Source organism: Botryllus schlosseri, chromosome 8 (assembly GCF_051294905.1).
Source record: "Botryllus schlosseri isolate E-star chromosome 8, Bs_hap1, whole genome shotgun sequence".
NCBI classification, from domain to species: Eukaryota; Metazoa; Chordata; class Ascidiacea; order Stolidobranchia; family Styelidae; genus Botryllus; species Botryllus schlosseri.
The window spans coordinates 2429405-2454193 of record NC_137243.1 but is presented as its reverse complement, the minus strand read 5'-3'; the positions used below and the strand labels follow the sequence as shown (position 1 = coordinate 2454193).

The following is a 24789-nucleotide window of genomic DNA, read 5'->3' as shown; positions in this document are numbered from 1 at the left end:
ATGCCGGCGTTGGGCTAAACGTACCTTCTTTGCGCGAGAACCAGTAATGCAGTTCGGTGTAATCATCTAAGCATGATCGCACCCACATGATTAAAAGCATACCGTGATTAGGCAGGCGCCCGTATTTCTGGACTGTGCAAAGTTCGGAGGTGTACTCATTTGAATATTGCACTTCAGCGCTTATTCTTGCGTAATAACCATTACATCCCCTATTGCACCGCTATGTTTGTTTACGAAGGTCATCTGCATGTGTATATATATTCGGCTGGGACAACAAAATAAATCGTGGTCAGTGTTGTCGCAGAAAAATCAGCATGTATTTTACGGAATCATGCATCATCATCTTAGTTACGAATTAAACGAAAGTATAGTTGTCATATATAACAAACTGCTCTTGCATTATTTCAGTTATTAGTACACATTCAAAGTAATATATTCGTGTTTTGTACAAGCTATACTCAACAAGAAATCATGACCGACGAAAGGTATGTAAATGTATCTACGTCAGACTTTTCTACATTCATTTTGTGATCTTCTGTTTTGTTCATTGTGATTTCAGTTAAAATTGACGTTTTGCATTTGCCTTTCCGTCAATAGTCCAATGAAATGCAATGCATTTAGCATTGTCGCCTTTTTGACAGAGAATCATGGGGCAATAAAATCGAAGCCTTTCTCGCCGTGCTGGGCTACATCATCGGGTTGGGCAACATTTGGAGATTTCCGTACATGTGTTTCAAGAATGGGGGAGGTAATTGATGCACATTATTATTCAAATATATTCTATGCTATCCGAGATTATGGCCAGAAGAAAACGGAACCGCGTATCATTACTAAGTCCCACGCTAGATTTATACCGGCTTCTCGGTAGATGTGTTCTGTAAACTCTGTCAACCACCCTCGATATCAAATTGCATCGATTCACCAAGCTACGTGGCAGTTGTACTGTCGGTATTTCAACAGGCTTTAAGGGTCTGTTCATACCGGCTACTCAACGCAGACCGTCTCGATGTACTTTGTTGTGATCAATACATACATATTGCATACCTAGCCCGCAAGTTATTTCAATTGCAACCCGCGCTTGCAACACACTTTATAAACTTTTAACGTTCCGAGACGGAGACATACAGCGACTAAATATGTAACTACATTGTTTGGAACAGGAAAAGAAAAATTATGATTTATTTCAATTATACATTTGTAATTGTTACGCGTATTCACTCTACGTTTGTCTCGATGCTCGAAAGAGCAACTCGAAGTTCTTGATTAAAGGTGACCTTCGCATAAATCAGAATTGTAATAGGTAATAGCTACCATCGAAATTTGCAATGCCTCGTGTGGCGCTTGTGCTACGTACACTATCTGGATCGTTATTACTTATCAGTTATCACTTATCATATTCCGGTTGTGCTGTTCAAGCAGTTTTCATTGCATTACTTGATATTGACAATTTTAGCCAGCACTGACACAAAAATTCAATTCAATCAGAACTTCAATTATGACGCACAAAAACGTCGAATGCACAATAGTTTTTTGTCCAGCGCCAGGTGTCGTAACTTTAGTATTTTCGAAGGTCGAAAATTCATTTGTACTTGGAAGTAGTATGTTCTTGTTAAATATTGAATCATACATAGTATCGCAACGCACGTTTCAGGCTGTTACGGCATCAGCATAGAACAGCAATAACTCTGAACAGACACGGTGATTAATGAGCATGCTATGCTATGTGTACCGTGAAAACAGACCCTAAATCGTGTCCTGTGAACAAGTGTCACTTGTAGGATATAGATTTACGGTCAGCCGAGCGTGTACCGGCGTTTTCGAAGGGCCTACTCATCTCCATTGAGAGATTTTCGATCCATTGATTCATACGTGTGACGTAATAAATTCTTGGGCGGCGCGGACGGCAAAAATACCGGTAACTTTCCACGATCGAGCTGCGCGTTCCGCGTAGAACTCGGCGGAATGCGTACGGCGCCGGAAATTAAGGCGATATGTCAAGAATGCCATTATATCATTTCTACAAATCTGCCGTGCATGCGACCACACGGGCCTGTCGGCTTTTTCGATAATAGCATCGCCGTTTTTTTAGCTTAATAAGGAGAACGGGACTAAAACGTCATAGTTCAAACGTAAACGCTTTACGCAAAAGCCGAAATCGGTACAAGTGCAATAAATGCTTTACGTGGCAATTGTATTTGCGAAAACAGTTTTGCATCCAAAGCCTATTTGCTTCAATAACATATCACTCCAGTGCGCAATGAAACTTGATACATTCAATAATGTTCATTTGCCTTTGCCTGTCGCATTTTATGCGACTTCATTCGAATGTGTTGACAATGTCGCCTAGCAACATGACATATGTGAGGTTTCTGGTGTTGTTTGTGTTAAAACGAGCACAGTGCTAACTTGTATGCGGATTTATGTAGGGATTGGTGGTAATATCGCACGGGTTGACTTCTACAAAACGGTTCTTATCGGTTTCTGGAAATTGCGACTTCTAGTGAGTAATAAATCTTTCGGCATCGACTCAGTATTGCTGATGCATGTCCTTCAGTGAAAACGTAAATCCCCAGGCCTAGGTTATTCAGTTGCGAGTTAAACATATGAATTGACGATCGTTTTTTTGAAATATGGTATCACTATCCAGCAGTTTCCCTTTCAGTTTCCATTCCCCCACTCACCTGACGCTTAGATCCGAAAAAATTTGAATGAAACAAGTTGAAACAAGTACTTGGTGATAGCTTAAAATGACCGGACGAGGAATGCCGAAATTTCGAAATCGTTATGGCCAAATTCCACAGCACGCACTTGTGACTTCTTTCGACATCCTTCGCACCTTGATTGTGTGAGCTATGAACACATATCTCCATTTATAGTCACTGGCCAAGCCTTCTTACCGCCAAGGACACCGTGAAGTCTTACGTAAAAAGTCCGATTACCACTGGTGCCCTTGAACGAATCCTCATGCTATCAGGTTATTTCGAAAATGGAACTGACACCTAATCTTTTCCGCGTATGTAAACACAATGTGGTATTTGTGGCGCTATTTCAAATACATCCCAATATCGTAACTCACATTATGACCGTTAGTATATTGCCATAACAGCAGTTATGATTTTTAATTGTTGTTTTTTCTTCTCTGTTATTTCATGATTTGTTGGTTATTCACCCTTACAATGTAAACACTTCTTTCCTTCACTGCTATAGTATAAGACCGCAACAACTCTAATATGGTTATGGTCATCCCCAGTCTAGTATCTGATTATTTTTGACGAAAAATAAATAAATTATTATCGGTCTTTCTGTAGGTATGTCAAATCGTTCACAATTAGGTACGAAGAATAGTTCCTCGAAATAGATTGTACGGTGTTGAGTTTGACATAAACAGCCTCTTTTATGGGCATGACTGAAATACACCCATTTCGACAGCAGCATTCATGCGTTAAGCCACATGTTCAGTAGTTGGAATTATTGTTTTTGCAAGGCTGAAGATTAGCGGAGGGGTTTGTTTTCACGGCAAATATTTAACGCACGCATAGTTGCAGACAACGCCCACACTATGCGGCCTAATGGTTATGTTACGTTTATACGATATCCGCTCGCGATTGTTTACTCAAGGCTACTCCAGTCATGTTGTGTGCGCTGTGCGTGTGCTGTGTGTGTAGTATTTGAAATATTCATACAGTGGAATATTGTATTCATATTGAGATGGACCCGAATATTTTAGGCTGACACCGGGGCCTACGATAGGCCCCGCTGACACTCTTTAAAATTCGGGTAATCGAGGCGAGAACTCTGAGCTTAGGCCATCTGTTCGTTGCGATCACTCCAATATTCATGCCGTCATATTTGGTGATACGATTGTTGATGTAAAACGTTCTTTTCAATTCTGTACTAGTTGCTGGCGATTACCCCTGATGGGTGTCAGCCGGAAATAATCGGGTTTATTTCAATATGAATATATCATTCAATAGCATACTGCAGTTCTGTTACACTGTAGTTCTCGAAGAGTATATCTTCAAACGTTATTTTCCTATTCACAGGTGCGTTCCTGATTCCCTACGCGATATGCGCCGTTTTGATTGGCCTGCCCATGTTCTTGATGGAGACCGCCCTAGGACAGTTCATGAAAAAGGGCGGAGTTGGATCGTGGAACATCGCGCCCCTGCTGAAGGTAATACGCGCGCTTTTTCGAACGACATGCAACGCGTTTCGTAGTATACACCAGCGAATATGACACGCGTAATATTTCGTGCCGTGAAAGATCGCAGACGTGAAGGATATTGCTCACGCGATACTTCCTGCAATTCAGTCGTTTGCAGATTTGATTCTTGTTTCTGCCGCCACGTTGGTTTTATTACAGCGGCTTTCAATGCGCTTGTGATTCAACCTTCCGAAAGACGCTTACGCTGTCCACAAATCCTAGATAACTCTAGTTGTCGTATTGGATGAATTGAGCGAAATGCCCGTGATCAAATTCCATTCTAATTTGTGAAATGTTTCTATGGTCTCATTTAAATGATAGGCCTAATCTAATTTCTGATGGTCCTGAATACGCTACAGGAGAGCTGTACGTACAGTCGTACAGTGCGAAACGAGCTAAGCTTGGCGTACAGACATTTGCCGTTTTCGTGCTTATAAGAATGAACTTGATTTTCGTTCTACTTTTCTATAATTTACAGTTGGATAATATATTCATACTGAAATAAGCCCGGATATTTTCGGCTGACACTCGTCATGGTATATTATTCAACTGTACATTGAAGTGCTGTACCTGTATGGAATTAACTTCAATTTCCAAGTTTTTGCGAATCCATCAATTCTAATCTAATTCGGATTAAATTGTCTAGTCGCAATTATAATTGCAATCTAATTTGGAAAAGCCGAAAATTTTCTTGTCGCCCAACTATGAGTGCAGATATAATTGGTACTAAGGCTCTAGGTCGGCTGTCATTGTTCAATTTTCCGCTTAAAATTGGCGCGTCGGAGTCACGTGACGGCTCAATTATCCAGCTGCTCCAAGCGTTGCGAGTCGTGTGAATGGTTCGCATCCAGCCTTCTCATATCACAATGGAAAATTCCAAATAACTTTCCTATAGAGACCCGTACGCACGAATAGAACACGGAAATCGATAGCGGTCAGACGCCGTGCTGTGTCGCCTTGTAAACATCGATAACACAGCGCAGTTATCGGAATTGAATCTATATTCCAGCCGTTTGCGAACGCGGATTTTCGGATGCCTGAATTATTGAGAATGTTCTGCGGCATAGACGCTGATTGTTTTGTAACATATAAGGCCTTGTTCGCGTGCTTATCTAATTATGACGAAAATGGGTATCCTCCGTACGACACCTCTGTAATACCAACCAACAGGCAGTAAACTCTTCACATTATACAGTACTTTTACAGTATTCGTGGAGTGCAGTTATATTATGTGCAACTGATAACGTCACCAAACGTTGAATATTTTTGTGTTATAATGTCTCTTTGGTTCCATCTAGCGACCGGTATTTCCTCTAGAGTTAGAGAACTAGAAAATATAGAAATACAACAGAGAAGTTCAGTTGATATCAAATCCTTCACTCTCATAATCATTAGAATGGTAAATGTCTGTATAGCACGCTTGGCTAGTTCCAGTAGCATTGTCAGTAAAACCATAAATTAGATCAGAAGAGCATAGGACGGTTTCGCAAATTAGAATAGATTACTGCCACTAGAATTATCTATCTGTCCAAGTCTTCCTGTAGGCTCAAGCATTTCGTTTCTATTTGCACAGGGCGTGGGACTCGGCTGCTTCCTTGTGATTCTCTACTGCAATATTTACTACATTGTAGTAATGGCGTGGGCCATACTCTATTTCTTTGTGACAATAAGCCACGGGACACTGCCTTGGACGACCTGTGGTAAGATAGATTTCTTGAACCCCCCGCTGTGTTCCCAAGAGTTTTATGTGATTACGCAAGTTTATTCCCTTCTCGAGATTGACAGAAGGACATTTTGATGCCAGGTACCTTCAAGTGTTTTGGAACCTGATTAAGTTAAGACTATAATAAACATGCCATACTTTCTGCATTCCATTGGTGGCAGCATTGTGGAATTATCACGGAATGCAGCGTTTTGCAAGACAGTAAATCCGTTGATAAGCACTACCGCACAGCACTCATCTGACGTGTAAATATTTATGACGCCTATTGCGAAATTGCTGTTTCGGTCCAAATTATGCTGTGCGTCATGCAAGAACCGGCAAAATCCTTAAATCTTTTTCACCTAAAGCCGGTCACGTTTCTGTAGTTTGCGGTTTGTGAACCATGCGACTTCTGTCAAATCAGAGAAGGGATATTTATACCGCGTGTTTTTCTATTGTGCATTGATGAAGGGTTTCGCAATTTTCCGAATAACATCGGATTTCGGGCTGTTATATGCGAGGTTATGGTGGATTTATTGATATAGATTTTTATACATTTTGAAATCACTTGATATTACAACAATAAATTTCCATTAAGTCATTTTTAGACGTGTCGAGGTGTCGACATAGGATTACGAATGCATTTCATGATGTTTGATTCTTGAGTTTTACCATGCTTGCTGTATAATTACAGTCATAGCAATAGTATAATATAGGCTATATATATACTATTATATATCGTTGTCTCATATGCTAGTTATCGTCTATGGATAGAAATGATATATGAAGTACAATTATTTTATATGGGGCATAAAATTGGCGTCGTGCTTGAGTTAAACATGTTTTATCGATTGATTTATAAAAAATAAGGCATACATAATTGTTGAACATATTCTACTATATAGATAACTGATCACGATATCTCAAACCTAATGCTGTCAGCTGTAACGGTCTTCTGCGAAACCCATCGTGAAGGCAAGTGTCAGTATATATTTCAATGCAGTTTATGTATGTTCGCTCAAATGCAAGAACTGGATTCGGTGTCGTATTCAAAGTCGCATTTGCGACGCTTTTATAGACTTTCTAAACTTTGGCTTTGTCGTACAAATCACGCTATACCAAACATCTAGTGCTTGCCAGTCTTCATTTCCGTGATGGGTTGGTCACGCTCAGTCGGCATTGTCAAAAACGCCACTAGATGGCGATGTAATGAAAAGATAATACGGTGTCGAAACGACTGGCGGACTTGGAGTAGTCTTGTAATCAGACACCCACCATGGTCCAGAGCGTGTAAAATGAGAGGCATGTACATTATACGAAAACGAATAGAAGTTAACATAAAAGGACAAAAGAATGTGGCATGTATCGGTAGGCGAAATCGATATGTCAGACCGTGGTACTATAATCTTGAGGTCTGGCTAATATTTATTCAGTATAAACCCCTTTATATTTTGATTTGAATAAGGAAATTGGACAAACACTTGGATAACGTGTCTAGAAACGAAACAACTAGATTATAGTCGAACAATCTGGTCGTTGGCAATTGGTTCGAATTAACGCCTCGATGCAATCTCTTGCAATAATCCAATAATCTTGCCCGGGGCATTTATTGTCAAGTGAAAACTATTCAGCTTCTTGATTTGCTGAAATTCCTAATGCAATCACTCATCATGCGGTATCAGTCTGCAGGCCACCCTGCCGGACACCAAGCACTTCACGAAACGCCAAATCCAGCTCTTGCTCTATTTTGCCGACTATAACATAACAACTGGTTCATATTTCTTTAGATGAAGCCATTGTGCGTTCGTATCTGCAATTCTGCGCATTTGCATGTTTTATCCTCCCAAAACAGGTTCTTAGTTCTGTAGTACGAACGTTTATTTCCCAAGTTCTGTTCAGGATGAAACTTTTTTGCGCGTGTAATTCTCTTCGGCTGTTCAATGGCGTTGTCTTGCTTATTCCAATATGGAGAGAGTGATCACCACCAATTTCCGTCAAACCATGTCCACATTTACAATCCAAGCCCACAGAAACTTCGTCATGTAGCCTATTTGAATTTTCTTGGAGTCCTTCTCTAGATCAAGTCGTATAGGCTTGTATGACTTTCAATCAATGAGATTTCATGTATCGTGACTACTAGTACTTTAAGCATCTGTTTCCATTGGACATATTGCTTATAAAATGCTCCAGCACGCATTAAGATTTGTCATATTTCGACGCCAGTTGGGAAATTTGCATATATCTTCAATAAATACGGTAGTTTATGAATGACACATTTCGAAACTACGTTGGTATATAGTTGATTCAACGCCCCCGTCTTCCTGGTAACTGATTATCCACTTATCCAGTAAAGTCATTATGGTATTCATGTTGTGGGTGACCGCACATCCGCACGTTAGTAACGTGAAGTACTTTCGTATTTCGTATACAGTAGTTGACGGGAGCTGGTGGTTGAAGTTCCTCCTTATCTGGAATTAGGAAGATTACCGATTGTACCGCGGAAGTTCTGTACGAATCAATGTGTATATTACAGTGGTTGGCATGGTTGCGGGTACTGTGAAATATCAACGCTCCAATTTGCTTGTGTTGTGTACACAAAAGCTCGTAAGTGAGCTGACATGTATTTTGAACAATATTTCAACCTACCCGACACCGTGCGAACGCGCTATTCTTTTTGTGCGTACTGGAAGTTGGAAGTACCTTGGCCCATACTCCTCCCGTGTCTTTCATTGATGTATGCACTATAAATTTGGCTTGTCGACTTATGTTAAACACTGGTGTGTTTCCATTGGTCATGGAAATTTGCAGAGCTTGTTACAACCCACATACCTTACTCCTGTTGATGTAATGTGGGCGATAACGTTAAATAATTTCAACTCCTACCAGGAAAAACAACACGGGCCTAACCTTCCAGCTTCGTCTTTCCATATTTGCCGCTGACATCCAAAACTAAAACAGTTAAACCGCACAATTCGTAAAGATAGGCTGAATTGGACATTGTAAATTTCCGATTGGTCGCGAAATTTGGCTTTCGGTGGCAAATCCCGACTTAATTGTGTCGCAAAAGTTTCCCTGCATTCTGTTTGTGATTTTACGACATATTCACCGCCGTTATACTGTCCCGCGATAAAGTGATTCGATGTTTGCCTCCCTGAAATCGACCCTTAACCCTTCTCCCCGAAAGACCGCAGTTACTGAAACAAGCAGTGATTATGTCGTAATGCTCTGTACGCACAGTATGATACCGTCGTGTCTAAACTGGACTTTCTTGCACGCAGATAACTGGTGGAACACAGAGAGTTGTGTGCGGTACGACTCACAAATCCCAGGTTCTGATAACAGCTCTCTGTTCAACGTGACCACTGCACCTTTTAACGTGTCCGCTCTGAATCACACTGACGAAAAACAGACTTTGGCAGTCGTGGAATACTGGAAGTAAGTTAGCTGTGTTATATGCTACCATGTCGTATTATTGGCAGAATATTGGGCTGATATTGTATTTTATACAAATACTTTCATAACTTGAGTCTAAACCGTTCCACGTTTTTGCAGTGAATTCGTTCTGAGAAGATCAGAAGGCTTCCACGAGCCGGGCGATTTCGGCAACTGGCCTCTGATTCTCTGCTACATCGGATCGTGGGTCATCTGCTATTTCTGCACCTTCAAAGGTGTGAAGTCTACCGGAAAGGTACGAATTGCACACTTAGTTTATTAAGCATTCTTGCTGCCATGCTATCAAATCAAATCCTGATAAAAAATAGATCATAGTAATGGATCTAAATGACAGCTCGTTATTCGTTTATCTAGGTTGTCTACTTCACCGCTACGTTTCCGTACGTTGTGCTGCTCATTCTATTGGTGAAAGGATGCACGCTACCAGGCGCCATTGATGGAGTGAGATATTACTTGCAGCCTAACATCACAAGATTGAGGGACCCGCAGGTAAGCATACTAAACCATCTTCTCGTGTGATTGCGATTGCACAGTTATCAGATTATAGTGAAATTCACCAACACCGATAAACTGACAAGCTAGTTGATATTATTTTAGTTAATATTGAGCTATGGTAGTGATTTTCAACTGGGGTTCATACGAACCCTAGGGGTGCCCTGAGTCAGTGTTGGGGGTTCACCGGAACTCAAGTTATCAGTACTTTATGAAAGTAGACCCTGTATCCTTTCACAACTATGTGTATATCGATTCTTTAGGTGTGGGTGGATGCTGCAAGTCAAATTGTATACTCGTACGGTATCTGCTTTTCCACTTTGATCACGTTCGCCAGTTTCAACGACTTCAAGCAAGATTGTTACAAGTAAGTTTTAGTTTTCCGAACATCACTGTAAAATAGCGATCAAATATCTCTGCACTATACAGTTCTCTCGTAGCATTTTCCGGAAAACCAGAAATTGGATTAGAATTAATATGTGAGCAATCTGAGCATAGAACTATTTAACAAATTATATTACCAGCATTTCGCTCTAATTAGTCTAGGGTTGCCATGCCATACGTTTGGATTTTCCCGGACGTGTGCGGAATTTGAGTGATCTCAATGCGTCCGCGAGGAATTGCTAAGATATGTCTAAATGTCCGGAATTTGGTCAAATTGTGTTTTAGTCACTATTTAGTATTCACCTGACTAACTAAACATTGCTATTGTGACGTCGTATTAACATACAATGTATTCGCACGTGATTTTTAACCCCTAGCCTAGCGGACACACAAGAGAGTCCGGTTTTTGAGCCACGAAAATATGGCACCCCTAAATTAGTCTAATTAGAGTGGACTTGTCCAAGATATTACAGACTTAATGACATCTATATGCTTGTGCGTCTTGCATTTCCCTTCATCTTATTTACCAGGCATGCGATAAAGTTGGTCGCCTCGTGCAGCTTAACGTCGTTCTTGAACGGGTTCGCTATCTTTACCGTGATCGGAAACTTGGCGTACGTGCAAAACGTTAACGTCACCGATTTGACCTTGGATTTGGATGGTGAGTAACAACTGACAGAATTTAACTTTGCTGATTATTCTCTGGTGATCGAGAGAGATGGAATAATTGGTCAAGTGGTTGCGATTTTCGATTTCTTACACTTCTACATGTTAGATTTCAGTATTTTTACCCAAAACTAGGCTTTTTTACTTACCATGAAATCGCTATTTCTAGTTGTACTTGCCTAAAATCGTCTACTTGAGTATCAGCGGTGACTACTTTGACCTCTTCTGGTAATCAAACAGGGCTTGATATATCGTTCCCAGTGTTGCTACGAACCAAATTTTGGTACTAATGCCACGAAAGTGTAGTGTAAACTGTCAAGAGTCCATGTTTGTCATTGTCTCACAATGTCGTTGTGATGTGTAGGTCCTGGACTTGTGTTTATCGCATTCCCGACTGCTTTGTCGCTGATGCCTCTTCCTCATTTATGGAACGCGCTGTTCTTCTTTCTCATTATCATCCTCGGAATTGACAGTCAGGTAAGTCACTGTAGCTCACTAACTAGGTTATTCAATTGTATGTTGAATTTCTGTACATCCAAGAATCTCTTCAAGTATTATGATACGCATCACCTCTTTGATGTAGATTGGACTCTTGTCTATAGTCCTATACATCTGATGTAGAAAATATCGGCTACGAAAAGAGTGTGTGTTCACACCCGAAAGGTGTTACGCGACAACAGAACCTACCTCAGACTCACACCACGGTATAAGTCAAACAATATTTTAATTCAACAGGGGGGTGTAGAATTTATAACCGCTGGTGTATATTCACACCTGCATATCAAATGTGGTACATGGCTGTGAATGCTCACTTTTTTCGGTAGTAGCGTAAGGCCCGGTGTAGTTATCACAGTATCCAAATGAACTTTATAGTCCCGCATTATAGACTTATTGACCACATTTGTAGTTTTCTGGAATGGAAGTAGTCACAACTGTGATCGTAGACGCGTACGAGTCCACTTTTAAGAAGATCAAATACGGACGGGAGCTTCTCACTCTTGCGCTGACCGTGGTGTACATGCTTCTCGGAATCCCATTCATGTTGAAGGTGAGTATATTATATGGCTAGGTAGTTGAACCAAGATTGCACCGGTCTGCCATTTACAATCTTTCCCTATGTGATTTCTCTGTCTAAGATCCATGATATGGTCAGGATCCAATTGAAGTATTTTGACATGACTTGGATACAGCTAAACTTCTACTTTAGTGTAAACATCGCGTTACTGCTGCTTGAGTACTACCGCTGACAATGTTGACCGCCTATGACGATATACTGAATACTTTCCGTTGTCATTTGATGAATTCATCAAGATACAACTTCTAACTGGATTTATTATAATTGAATGGCATATTCATATTGAACTCAATGAGCCTGCCCGGATATTTTCGGCTGACTCTCGCCAAGGGCAGAGAATTGGAATTTCAACAATTGTAATGTAGATATCTAACTACGGGAGATTAGCAATCTTAGCGATCTTATAAGTTAGTTATCCATAATAATATTTCCTACCCCAGAGCGGAGTCTACATCTTCGAGCTGTTCAACAACTACGCAGTCGGTGGTACGACCATGCTGTTCTTGGCGGTCGTGGAAGCCGTGGCCATTGGACACGTGTACGGAATGGAAAACTTCATGGAAGACATCAAGCTCATGATCGGTTACAGAGTGCCCAACGCGTTCAAGTACTGCATCATGTATGTCACTCCGTCGCTAACTACGGTGAGTGGTCTTTTCTTGGATAATTGGAAATCGGATATAACTGCGGAGCTATAAATCGAATTCTAATCCACTTTTAAAAATTAACATTAGAGGCGAGAGCATAGAAACATTTCACACTTTTGATTAGAATTAGATTATTGTGCAAATGTGTAGCTTAATAGTTAATAGCAATCCTTTTCTCATCACCCGAATCTCAATTTCAGATCATCTGCGTGTACTATTTCGTAAACTACAAACCGTACTCGTACGAAGGATATGACTACCCGTCATGGGCGCAGTGCGTCGGATGGTTGTTAACAATGTCTTCGTTCATGTGCGTACCGCTGTTCGCCATCTACAAATTGGTAACGGCCAAAGGACGAACGTTATCTGAGGTGGGTTTTCATATCGATCGCGAATCGACATATCGGACATTGCATTTACTATACTTCCACTGGAAATAGTTTTGACGTGCCTTCGAAATAGTTATTCCAACCAGAGTAGCTACTAGCTTGGCTGACTATATTTTGGCCACGTATGCTGTTTATCTAGTTCTAAACTATAAAGTAGTACTACGTATATTGCATATGTACGAGTTTTGTCAGCTTCAGCAAACTGCTTCGTGTTGCCCTTTCGTAGATATAAGAATGATATTACCGACTCTATAACAGTGGGGATCTTGATTAAAGGTGTTCTACTCTTTTACAGAAATTCCAAGAGACCCGCCGGCCTATATTCGGCAACCACATCTTGGAACTGCGAAGCCTGAACGAAAAGAGAGCGCAACTCGAATCTGTCCAGACCCCGTTAGTGTCCGGCAACAACCGTCGAGACCCGGATGTCGCGTCTCTGCAAGCCAGCGACTCCGGCAGCAGCCTTATCTCAGACTCTAACGATTCTCAAGGCAGCAGGCAAACATTCCCGGTGCAGTGCTTCACAGACAGTAACATGACTGTTTGAAAAGATAACGTCGTGTTACTGGAGAGTGACACAGTAATGGACAATGTGACGTCATAGTCGAGCACGACAGCGTCATAATATACGCGGCAAGGCGTGGATTCGTCGGCGAAGTTACAATGGTTTTGCTATCAGGCTGTCGATGGTTTTGGCGAAAACGAACTTGGTTATGGCGCTGTGTATGTGCACAAAGCTTCAGAGACGTGTGTCTAGGCTTCTGCACCGCAGAAAGCACTGTGTTTCGTGTGTACTGAACTGCTGGTACAATGTAACAGCCTACATTTCACACGCGTTTTCGGCAGGCTAATCGAAATGCCACTTTCGGATAACGTACTGTCTTCAACCGCAGCCGAAAACTTACAATGTGGGCCAATGTACGTACAGTGTACAAGTACATAGGCTGCATCTGGAACAGCTTACATTTTCCACGCGTGTTCGCAGGCTGATCGAATCATGGATAACGTACCGTCTCCATTCGCAGAAACTTGTATATATACTAGGCGACAACTCGAAAAAACACGATCTGAGTCTTTTAGCTACGATGCAATCCTTATTCGCACTGGCGAAATGTTCGAAGCAAAATATGAAATTGATATATTTTTCGTGTGTAATTTCTCGTTTTTTTTATCGCTACCAGACAAAACTCAATTCGCTCTAAGCCAACTATTTTTCCGCCTTCTAACTTTTAAGGAAGTCAAAATGCGCAAGACGTAGCCCTTAATCGCAATCAGGTCAGCACAATTATATAAATACGGATGAAAATTAGATAGCACATCCATGACAACGAAATGTATGTGCGCGTGTCGCACGTTGTTCGGTGTCTTGTGTAAATTCGAAGATCGTCTTTCCTCTCTGATACTAAATGTTCTGAGCTTCGTTAAATTATTATTAAAAATGTTGTGTACTGTATTTACAAATATTTATTAGAGCGCGATGGTGGACTCTTCGACGAAACGGTTGGATGCATCATTTGATTTCCTCGTCGTACTGTGCCTAAAGCTCAGCTCTGTTCGTAATGTAATATTCCAAATTGGAACAGCCGCATCGTCGAATTCTGTGCATTAGACTTATCATTTATTCTTTTTTGAAAATAAATATGTTGAATATCACTAAGTCTTTGTCGAAATTGAGGGATGGGTATACTTAGCTCGGTTCTGTTTCTGAATGTCAGGCTATAGGCCTACTGCTATATACTACATACAAATGCGCCATATGCAGAAATTTCTGGTTTATAATATACTTAAAACTGCGAAGTATAGACCAGCTATATTTGGATAAGTGGATCAATCAAACACGCACCCACCTTGTCGGGAATGTAGTAAAATTGGAGAACACGATAGTTATGTTACGTCTGACCGGCAGCCATACGGCGGAAGTTTACAAAAGGAGCGTGAGCCATGGCGTGAGTTACGCCGGAACAGTAGCTTCATTCGCCGGAAGATCGAGACACTGAATTGCCACAAATTGTTATACGTACACTGACATCTCTGCCTGGCAATTTACAAGTGATTCCAACGGCATAGGTAACCAAGGCATTACGTCTTCGCAACCTATATATGGTTATAGCTATACCGTATGCCAGGGTTCTTCAACCTGGTGTATCGTACACCCCAAAGTGAACCATAATTTTCAAAGGGTGTAGTGTATACCACTCGATCGGGTGTACAGGGGTGTACCAGATCCGCATTATAATGAACCGATGACTAGCTATCACAATAAATAGGCAGATTTATGTTTCAGAACTGGGTTGGCTGGATTTGCAATATCGTACAATGTTAACATATTAACTGTATGCACTATGCAGCTTGTAAATTATAATCCTTTTGTGATGTCATAAGCAAATGTTTCTCCTCACTTGATCTTTGGTAATAGACTTATTACCTGCTTTATAATAATCTATGAGTTATATTTTTCATTTGAACAAGTCACACACAATGTACAATGCGATAAGACACAATGCGATGTCATGAACAGATAGGAGGATGTCGAACGACACGTATCAGTAACGATCCTCCACCTCCGCCTAGAGTGCCCGATGTCATAGTTCTCTTCGATGTTGATCTTTTTGAAGCCGCGGCCTTTTCTACTAGTTCTTTCCATTCCTATTGAGTGCTTTCTTTCGTCGGGTCTTTTTCTATAGGATTTTTTGTCGCCGTAAGAACGGCAACGGCGGAGGAAGAGGAGCCCAGGTAAACCTCCCACGGGTTTCGAACCGAGTCCGCCAGATTTGTAGGCGCCTATCGTCACCACTACGCTACGTCCCCGCTTTTAGAGCTTGCGATACTACCTCGATAGCTCATGCATGTTGAATTGGTGCTTCCAGCTGTGGCAAGCTTATAAATAGCTCACAATACATGATTGCATGATTGTGCGTATAGCCAGAGGTCTCAATCGGTCGAGTTTGAGAACCACTGTGTTAAATTGTGGTTCGGTATCGTCGAGCCCATATTAATATTTAGCCTTTCCTATACGTTGTATCCTTGCTCAAATCCTTATCCAAATCCCTTTTTCGATTAGGCCAGGGGTGCTCAACCTGCGGACGTATACGGCCGCATTCAGCCGCAAGACCATAATTATGCGGTCGTCTACACATATTTAAATTAGCGTGTGTTGACGGTCGTCATTAAGCAATTTGAATTTACGAATTTGTTCCCAAAACTTTGAGAGATTTTAATTCAATTTTCTCCGCGCTCGGCTGAATTCGAGTTGACTTGGACTTTTTGTTTTTAATGTATTAGTGCCCTCGCAATTTGAGCTCCACCGTACATATGCGAACCGTAGAGGACAATGACGCGCCCCATAATAAAATACCAAGTTGGAATCATGCGCGTCTCACGAATGAAGATTTTTCTGTTACGTTTGGGTGGTTCCAATCAATGTTCCCTTTAATTTTTCAAGAGTCTGCGCGCACTCACCAACTCGCTGCGCGGTCCCTTGGATAACATTGCGTAACGACTAAAAAAAGGTCACCACTTCGGATTTTTTGAGCGCAGCTTAGATTTTCTGTGCGCAGAGAGTCAGCACCGCGCAACTGCGCGCGTGTGCAGCTTAGCAGCTTAGAGGGAACATTAGTTCTAATATATTTTGACTATACCGACAATCCTTGGGAGGTCAAGAAATAACGACATGCAACAAAGTGATTAATATAAGCCGGAAGATGCATCATCATTAATTTTCTGCCCAAATTTTTCGAAGACACCCCTCCATCAGCTCTACGGGTTAATCTGATCATGTGTGCTGAGAATGAATAAAATTTTGACTGTAATATGTGAAACTATCAACGTTATTGACGGAAGTCATTCCAGGGACAAAATGTTCGCGCTCCGCGCGACTACAAACGTAATTCTAGTGACTCTTCCTGACATTTATATTCGCGATGTTGGTGCATATATTATATATAGTAAGCATGCGGGGATGTTTTGCTTCTACAATCAGAAAAATTTGTACTCAAGGCATACCTCAAGAAATCAGTGACAGCACAAAACACCACAAGGGCTCTTTTCGAAGTGCCAAATTCTCAGTAGCCAATTTCATATGAGTATTTGTCGTCCATGGGCCATCACGACTCTCCGCTGGAATGCGACCGTGTGCTATATATGTAGTCGAAATCCGGCTTTCCGTGGTATCGGTGTATTATATTGTCAGGGTTACGAGTTTTGAGAAAACGGCAAAAGGGTGTACCACGACGAAAAAGGTTAAAGAGCACTGCCGTATGCTATATTCAGGCGCAACTCTGAGCAAATGGACATGTAGAAAGTCAGTGTGAATGTGGGCAGGCAATAGCAAGGAAGTTACTCTAGCACAGGGGTCATCAACACGTGGCCCCTGCGAGATTTGAAAAGTGGCTCGCGATCCGTTCTGAGTTGGCGACCCCTGCTCTAGCAGAATTTGCTATAGATGTTTCCAAACATGTTAAAGCTATACCTAAGGTGAAGGTGGGGAATCCAGAAGGTCAGAGAACTTACTCTCTAGTACAGTGGTTCTCAAATTTTGTCACACGCCCCTCTTTATGATAGTGAAAAATTTCGCTCCCCCTTATCGTCATATCGCAAAATGCAACCAGAATGCTAACAATCCCAACGGGTAGTTTGATGGCATGGAAAGTTATGACTGTTGGTGAGAGAATTCTCATATATGAAATTCGGACTATATACAGAACAATAACTATGAATTGGACATGAACCGCAGCTTCGCAACCCCCTCAGATGCTTTCAAGCCCTCCAAAGGGGGCGCGCCCTTGTTTGATAACCACTGCCGTAGTAGAAGTAGCGGTTTCCAAACATGTCAAAACTACTCCACGTAACGCTCAAGTTGTTCCAAAAAGTAAAATTGGTACAATAGACACTTACTTTCAGCAGTTAATCGGATGGATATATTGTCGGAATTCTTATTATTTTCGTCAATTCCAAACCTCGCAAGATTGCGATAAAATCACGAGGTATATGGGGATGGTGTCGAAACGGGTTTGAGTGGTCCTTCAATCAGATCCATCATGGGCCGTTTTGTGCGGTCCGCGAAAGGCTCAAGAAACGTATTAAAAATATTGATAAAAGGCGTACCGAAAACCAAATTACTGCAGGAACTCGATTAAATGTTTCTTATTATATTTCCCCACGATATTTATATGTTATATTTTTACTATACGTGTTGCAGGTATATCTAGGCCCCCCCTCGCCATCTCATCCGTCTTATGAAATGCCTAGAAGTGGGTCGTGCTACAAGTCGGCAGATACGGAATCAAAAATAAGGAATATCGGCGTGGTGTAAATGACCCATAGTATATAGTCGACAAACACCATCAATATCACAAAGCAACAAACAAACTGCAAAACATCATAGAAAATCAAACCAGGAATAACTTTCGGATCACGAGTGTAATTTTACATTGGCCACTCCAGCAAGTTTCTAACTTTTAGCGCTGTACTTGGAAAAACCGATTCGCGCGTGTGCTAGGTAAGAGGGATGGTGTGAAGGTGAACGTGAGGTTCGGGTTCGCGTTCTGTGTGTGAACCACACAAATTTAGAGATTCACCTTCACAAACGAACCTTGGTAGGTTCTGCACTGTGAACCTTTATCATTTATTACAATTTTCAAGTCATCACAACCTCTTTGGTTTAAATTCTTTACATTTCAACTTCGGGCCACTCTATGCATGGTGCTGGCAGAATGAAAAATCAACTGTAAACGACCATGCACCTTGTCAATCTCAAATATTTTACTTGCCTGGTTACAAACGTTTGCTCGAAATATCCAGCTCTCAGTTTATGAATATTTAGTGACTCTCTGCTGTGAGCTTGACCCGTAATCACACAACTTCAAGTACGAAAAACGCCACATGTAGGCATAGTCAGCGTAAGTAGTGTAATCGCTCGCTGGCGAGGCGTAAAATACCGGAAGTCAAGAATGTTGTATTTCGAGTCACAAATGTCGCATTTCGGAAGTCAGAAACGGTGCATTTTGAGCTAGCTAGCAGTCGAAAATCGACCTACGGAGCTTCGAAAAAGCGTCATTGTGCGCTTCCCGCGATCGATTTTGAAAACAGGTGTTTTAATGCGAAGTGACCTACATATTCTGCGGAGACAAATGACTATGGTATCCTGTCCACTGAAATCACTACGCGAATTGCTTCCCGTGGAACAGGTTGGACTAGAAGCAATCCGTGAGCGTAAAACAGGTGTTTTAATGCGAAGTGACCTACATATTCTGCGGAGACAAATGACTATGGTATCCTGCCGAGTCCAATAAATACCTGTGGTAAATGTGATACGGGGAATCAAAGTTTGACAAGCTGCATGTATAGGACTAACCATGCACGCGTTAAAATGCACGGCTCTTGCGCTAAGTAGACATGATAAATCTACAATCGCTCAACACCAAACTGACTCTGTATGACAGAATTATTACGCGTGGATATACAATCACTGTGTTAATTTTCACATCCGAAATCCAGATGATCTTATCTCAAGCGAATCCATGTGATATATTGCAATATATCGTGATGCTGTGTTGCAGAATCTTATGATGTGATTATCAGCTAATATTTCACAAGCCTAATCGTTTACACTAATCAAGGCCACCAAACAGCAGTATCAAGGGTTGAAACCATGCCACTCGATCAGTGATCCGGTTTTTTCCTGTGTCAAAATTGAGTTTCTGGATATGGTATCACCTTTGCGTCCCAACATGTCGACATGTTACAACCCAACAGATTCAATTACTGAAATATCACTTACACCGCACCTTACTCGACAAACTCAAACAGTGTATGTATATGATTAAAAAAAACAAAGGTTGCATGAGCATAAATCACTGTAACCAGCAACCTAAATAAATCCTGGTTATATTTATGTTCCAACGACCTGTCTTTTTTATTTAACTGTAAAAGGAGTTCATATTCTGTGGGACAAATGACTCGGGTATCCTGTCGAGTCCAATTATTTACTATGGTAGTTATATCGCAAATGTAATACGAGGATGCACCGTTTCGCAAGGCGGATGTCGGCGCTCAACACCCAACTGACTGTTTATGACAATATTACACCACGATATACAATCACTGTGTTAATTTTCCACCCCAGAATCAAGGTGATTTTATCTCAAGCTCACCTAGACATGGTAATATGTTATCTTCATTAATTTTAAGTGTTTCTCGGGTGTAGTATGTCAAAGAATTCACAAAATGATTTGAAACTCAACTCAATCAGTGATCTGTTTTACCCGTGTCAAAATTGAGTATTGGAAAATGCTATCGCCATTGCATCCGAAATATCGACATCTTACAAAACCTAACAAGGTCAATTACTGACAGATCACCATGTGTTATATCCGGTTATACCTTCCCGTCTAACTTACCCGTTGTATGTACGATAAAATAAAAGTTGCGCGAGCATATAGCGTGTGGCCGGTTTTGCATGTCGCGGGTTGGATATTGCTTGAATTCTTTCGTATTATATAACGTCCCTAATGTAAAACATTCTGGGTCTACAGATTTATCACAAACACTTCCATCATCGCAAAGACGGAAAAGTGATTGATAAAATGTTCATTACATCCAACATTGTGACTTTGAGATTAACATGTTGTATATTGAGTATACGAGATGCGAATGTCTGACCAATGATAGATTGAGATATATTTTGTCGCAAGTGAATCCATGTATCATAATGTAAGCTATCGTAATGCGAGCAAATTCTTTACGGATTACATATTACCCAATTTATTCGCAACACGAGATTCAACTATCCGATCAGTACTCAATTAAAATGATTTAATGTGTACCACATCTTACATTGTAGGGAAGGGTGTTATGATATGAACAAACTTTTCATAAACATCATCATTAGCACCTCGATCTGAAAAAATACAACTAGACTATATAGTATGTATGAAAAGTGGTTCGTCGGGAATTTTTCTGTTTCTCACTATCTTACCACTGTTTTTTACAGAATGGCAATATGTGATTATCAAATAATATTTTACGAACTTGAGAGTTGTAATAGAGCTTAAGATAAAACAGTAATATGGTTAATGTCGAATGCACCAACTCACACAAGTCATATTATCGGTATACTTGTGACGGGAAGCTAAACAGATACTCATAGCGTCGTTATATCGCAATGTGCATCGGTTCGTATGATCACTATTCGAAGCGCGTGAGATATGACATATGGTGGCTTGATTAATGCTTGAGTCTATTCGCAGCACCATCCAACACGCTCAATGTAAAATATGGCGAGATACAGCGATTTCACAAAGTTTCATGATCACAAAACAAATTGGGATTATGCTTAAACTAGTTGGGTAAAGTTATTGCTTTATATGTTGAATTCGGAACGTCAAAGAAATCGGAATTGTACACCGTAATATGGTGAATCTGGTAATCTGGTGTTTTGTATCACTGTTCATTCGCAGTAATGGAGCCAAATATTAACACAAAATCCAAATCACCGAAAGGTATTTTTCGATTAATATGAATTTGAGTTGTGATTGAATTACTACCAATTTACCCACACATAGCTAAATTCAGCAATACACAGAAGCATCACTGAGTTTTCAACTTAGTGCGCATATCCAAAATATCACTTACTCTACTTATCAATCAACACCTAAAGCACCGACGAACGACCAACATAAATTATTAATCGCTGTGTTGTTATTTTTTCGATATCAAAAAATCATATAATACAATTGTTATTTTCGATATCGCACATCATATAACACAATAGGAATTTTTTCGATATTACACTTATAATATAATTGATGTTTTTTGTGTGACGCGAGGTTGATTTTGGTCAGATCAAATTCAAGGTCCGTTTTACTCACCCCCATAATGCAAATGCTTATCACACACTACCATCTTCATATTTACAAGATACCAAAGGTACATAAAAATTCTGGTAGAAATAAATTATTAACTTGATTTTGCATACCACTGATTGATTAATACTTAATTCCGTTTCATCCTCTCTACCCAGCGTGGTAAAGTTTTAAAAAACACTTTGATCACCACGAAAGCAAATAGAAATATGTTTGCGACGTTGAACCTAGTGGGATAGACTTGAGTTATATGTAAAATGCCGAACAATAAATAAATCGTAATATGGACTACTCCAAAATCGGGTTAATGTGTTCTCGATCCATCGATACATACTTTTTTCCACTTTATCTACGAAAATAATTAACTTCACAAAATGCGAACCATTAAAAGAACTTGATTTCCTAACATTAATTCGATTAGTTTAGCAACTTGTTGGATCCGCCCCCGCGACGTGATTTTGAGCGGTCCGCGGACAGATACCGGTTTTGTTTGTTTTGGGGTATTCATGGTGTTTGTCGACTGCGATGGTCATTTACACAAGGCCGATATTATTCTTATTTTCCGTAACTGCCGACTTGTAACACGGCCCACCTCTAGGTTTGTTAGAAACCGATGACACGGATGTTGTGGCGAGGAGGAGCCTAGGTAAACCTCCAACACTTAAGTATAGACACTCGAAAGTCGACCTCGGTCGGACTCGAACCCGCACCCACTGGTGTTGTAGCCGCTGATTATACCACTGCGCTATCTCGCCACTGACAGATACCTATCTTACATGACAATGTGCCCCGCTACACGAATCTGCATGGATTTGCGTGAAACATTTTCGATCATAAACATTAACAAGACGTTCCAATCTAACTTATGTTCACGTACAGTCTTTACTAAGAATTTGTGCGTCTAACATGCAGCCAGAGTTCAAAGAACTTGTCGACAACTTTGATCGACCACAGATGTCTGATTGACTTCAACAGCTATTGAAGTACATTACGTTAATAATTTTATTGACTAGTGTTTTTGTATCTTAACACTAACATTAAATACGATTCCTTTCTGCTATCGGTGGACAAATACGCGATTAATGTATCAATTTGGGAATCCGGCCCATACAGTAAATCGTTTTCTCATATCCACCCCGAAGACTGTATAAGTTACCCTATGGTTGTTATAACAACCTGGATATGATCGAAAATAGCACATACAATTATACCTTTAATTAGTCGAGAGGTCTAATAGTGAATTGCCAAACCGAAACCGGACTTCGACCATTTACCCATTGTTTTTACTACAGTCCTTAAAATAGGGCCGCTAGACCCACGTAATTTTTTTAAAGGGACACCGGAGAGAAAAGGTTAAGAACCACTGATCTATACCTAAAGCACAGGCAAACGAATGACTTAAATTATAGCTTGTTAGGTTTTTAGTTTCGTGATGTCGTCGGTAATTAATACAATTCATGTTTTTGTATGACATGGAATTAATTCGGATCGAGGTAAGCGCGTTGGAAATGACTTTCATACAAAACACGCTCAATGTATTCGAATGTGGTCAATGCATACTTCATGTATTCGGATTCATTTCGAAAAGGTTAAACATTCAACTGCGACAGATATGAATTGTCATACTCAACTGATTTTTATACCAAGTAGTTATTTAGGTCACAACAACGAAGGTACAGAATAATGTATGTCTCTCTAAATAGTCGAGTATACTATATATTACAATATTGCAAAACCGTTGCTTGGTTGGTTATAAAGCTACTCCGCATACCTTTCTCCATTCGCGTTTGACAGCTGCCTTGTTCCCATATGAATAATATGTTCACTCTCCTGTTAAATAAAATCAACACTCTGCGTAAGACACACAAATCCTGCCACTCACAATAATAGTTCATACTAACGACAACTAATACGCGACTCGGTCAGTTGAAAACACTGTAGCCTATACCAGAACCTGTGATCCTACAAAATTTAGTTATCGCAATATTAAATTTCCCTGGGAGTATTTTGAAGCATGATTTTTGTGTGGATAAACGGAATACCGACAACCATGATATACGCCTACACGAAAAATGTGGTGTTTCAGGTTTAGCACGACGGATAACATTCATGTACATGGTCCTAAAATTATCATTTTACACTCACGTCGGTTCGCGATAAATCGTACAACAGTATTTAGTACAGTATTATGTTGTTTTAATTGAACTGGTGAACAACGTGAAAGTGTTTCTTGAGCGTCAAGTCCGTATGTGGATTAAAGCATACATCAAGGCGTCACAGTCACAGCCTAATTTAAACCACGAATGTATTACCTTTATTTTATCGCAAGCTTTCACGATGTTAAATATTTAATTTTCTTCACCAACCTCGAAAGCATAAGTCCAATCTATCATTTTCATCGAACACTGGAACCAATATTCTGATTTTGTTGAACAGCTACAGTTAATTATTATTTTTATTGGTATCATTACGACACCAATATCATCGAGACCTGTTTATGATTTTAGTGTGTATGGCATACCCAGGAACCGTATTAAAACTGTGTCGATTCGACAGAATGCATAAAGAGTTGAGATATTTCGATTCTATTTACATGTGGTATTCTATGGATTTTCGTAGAACGAGGTATACAACGCGATTTCCTAAAAGGCCCATCTCTTTTGCGTTGCTTTAGACCGAACGCGTAATATACACATTTGCATTTGGATAATGATCTTGTTTCATCACATGAACAATATGTTCAGTGTTCACCCACGCGATAAAGCAAATCAGTACTCTGGATAAGACGTGCAAATCTGTCTCACACTCATATTAGTTATACTAACGGCAACTGTAGTCGGCAATATATTGCAGATTTCGATGTGATCAGCAGACCAATAAAAATCGCGCATAGCACTCACATTCTGCGCAATAATT

At 40.4% G+C, this 24789-nt stretch overlaps 1 protein-coding gene across 2 annotated transcripts; it reads left to right on the top strand.

Moving 5' to 3' along the window:
* Positions 1-406: 406 nt before the first annotated feature.
* Positions 407-14669, top strand: LOC145444822 (sodium- and chloride-dependent GABA transporter 2-like). Of its 2 annotated transcripts, XM_080322842.1 has the most exons (14): positions 407-485; positions 642-748; positions 4044-4174; positions 5778-5904; positions 9185-9341; positions 9459-9594; positions 9714-9848; positions 10115-10218; positions 10766-10896; positions 11266-11378; positions 11809-11949; positions 12417-12620; positions 12824-12994; positions 13308-14669. In XM_080322842.1, exons 1-14 carry the CDS (start codon positions 472-474, stop codon positions 13557-13559), a joined length of 1923 nt encoding a protein of 640 aa, XP_080178968.1. In that variant the 5' UTR covers positions 407-471; the 3' UTR covers positions 13560-14669. The 2 variants fall into 2 exon arrangements, with proteins under 2 accessions (XP_080178968.1, XP_080178969.1); XM_080322843.1 differs by lacking the exons at positions 407-485; positions 642-748; positions 4044-4174 and adding an exon at positions 7694-7758.
* The last annotated feature ends 10120 nt before the right edge of the window (positions 14670-24789 follow it).

Coding starts and splice junctions, on each gene's coding strand:
- LOC145444822 (XM_080322842.1), top strand. Junction 749..4,043: donor GTGTTTCAAGAATGGGGGAG/GTAATTGATGCA, acceptor TCCTATTCACAG/GTGCGTTCCTGATTCCCTAC. Junction 11,379..11,808: donor TCCTCGGAATTGACAGTCAG/GTAAGTCACTGT, acceptor CCACATTTGTAG/TTTTCTGGAATGGAAGTAGT.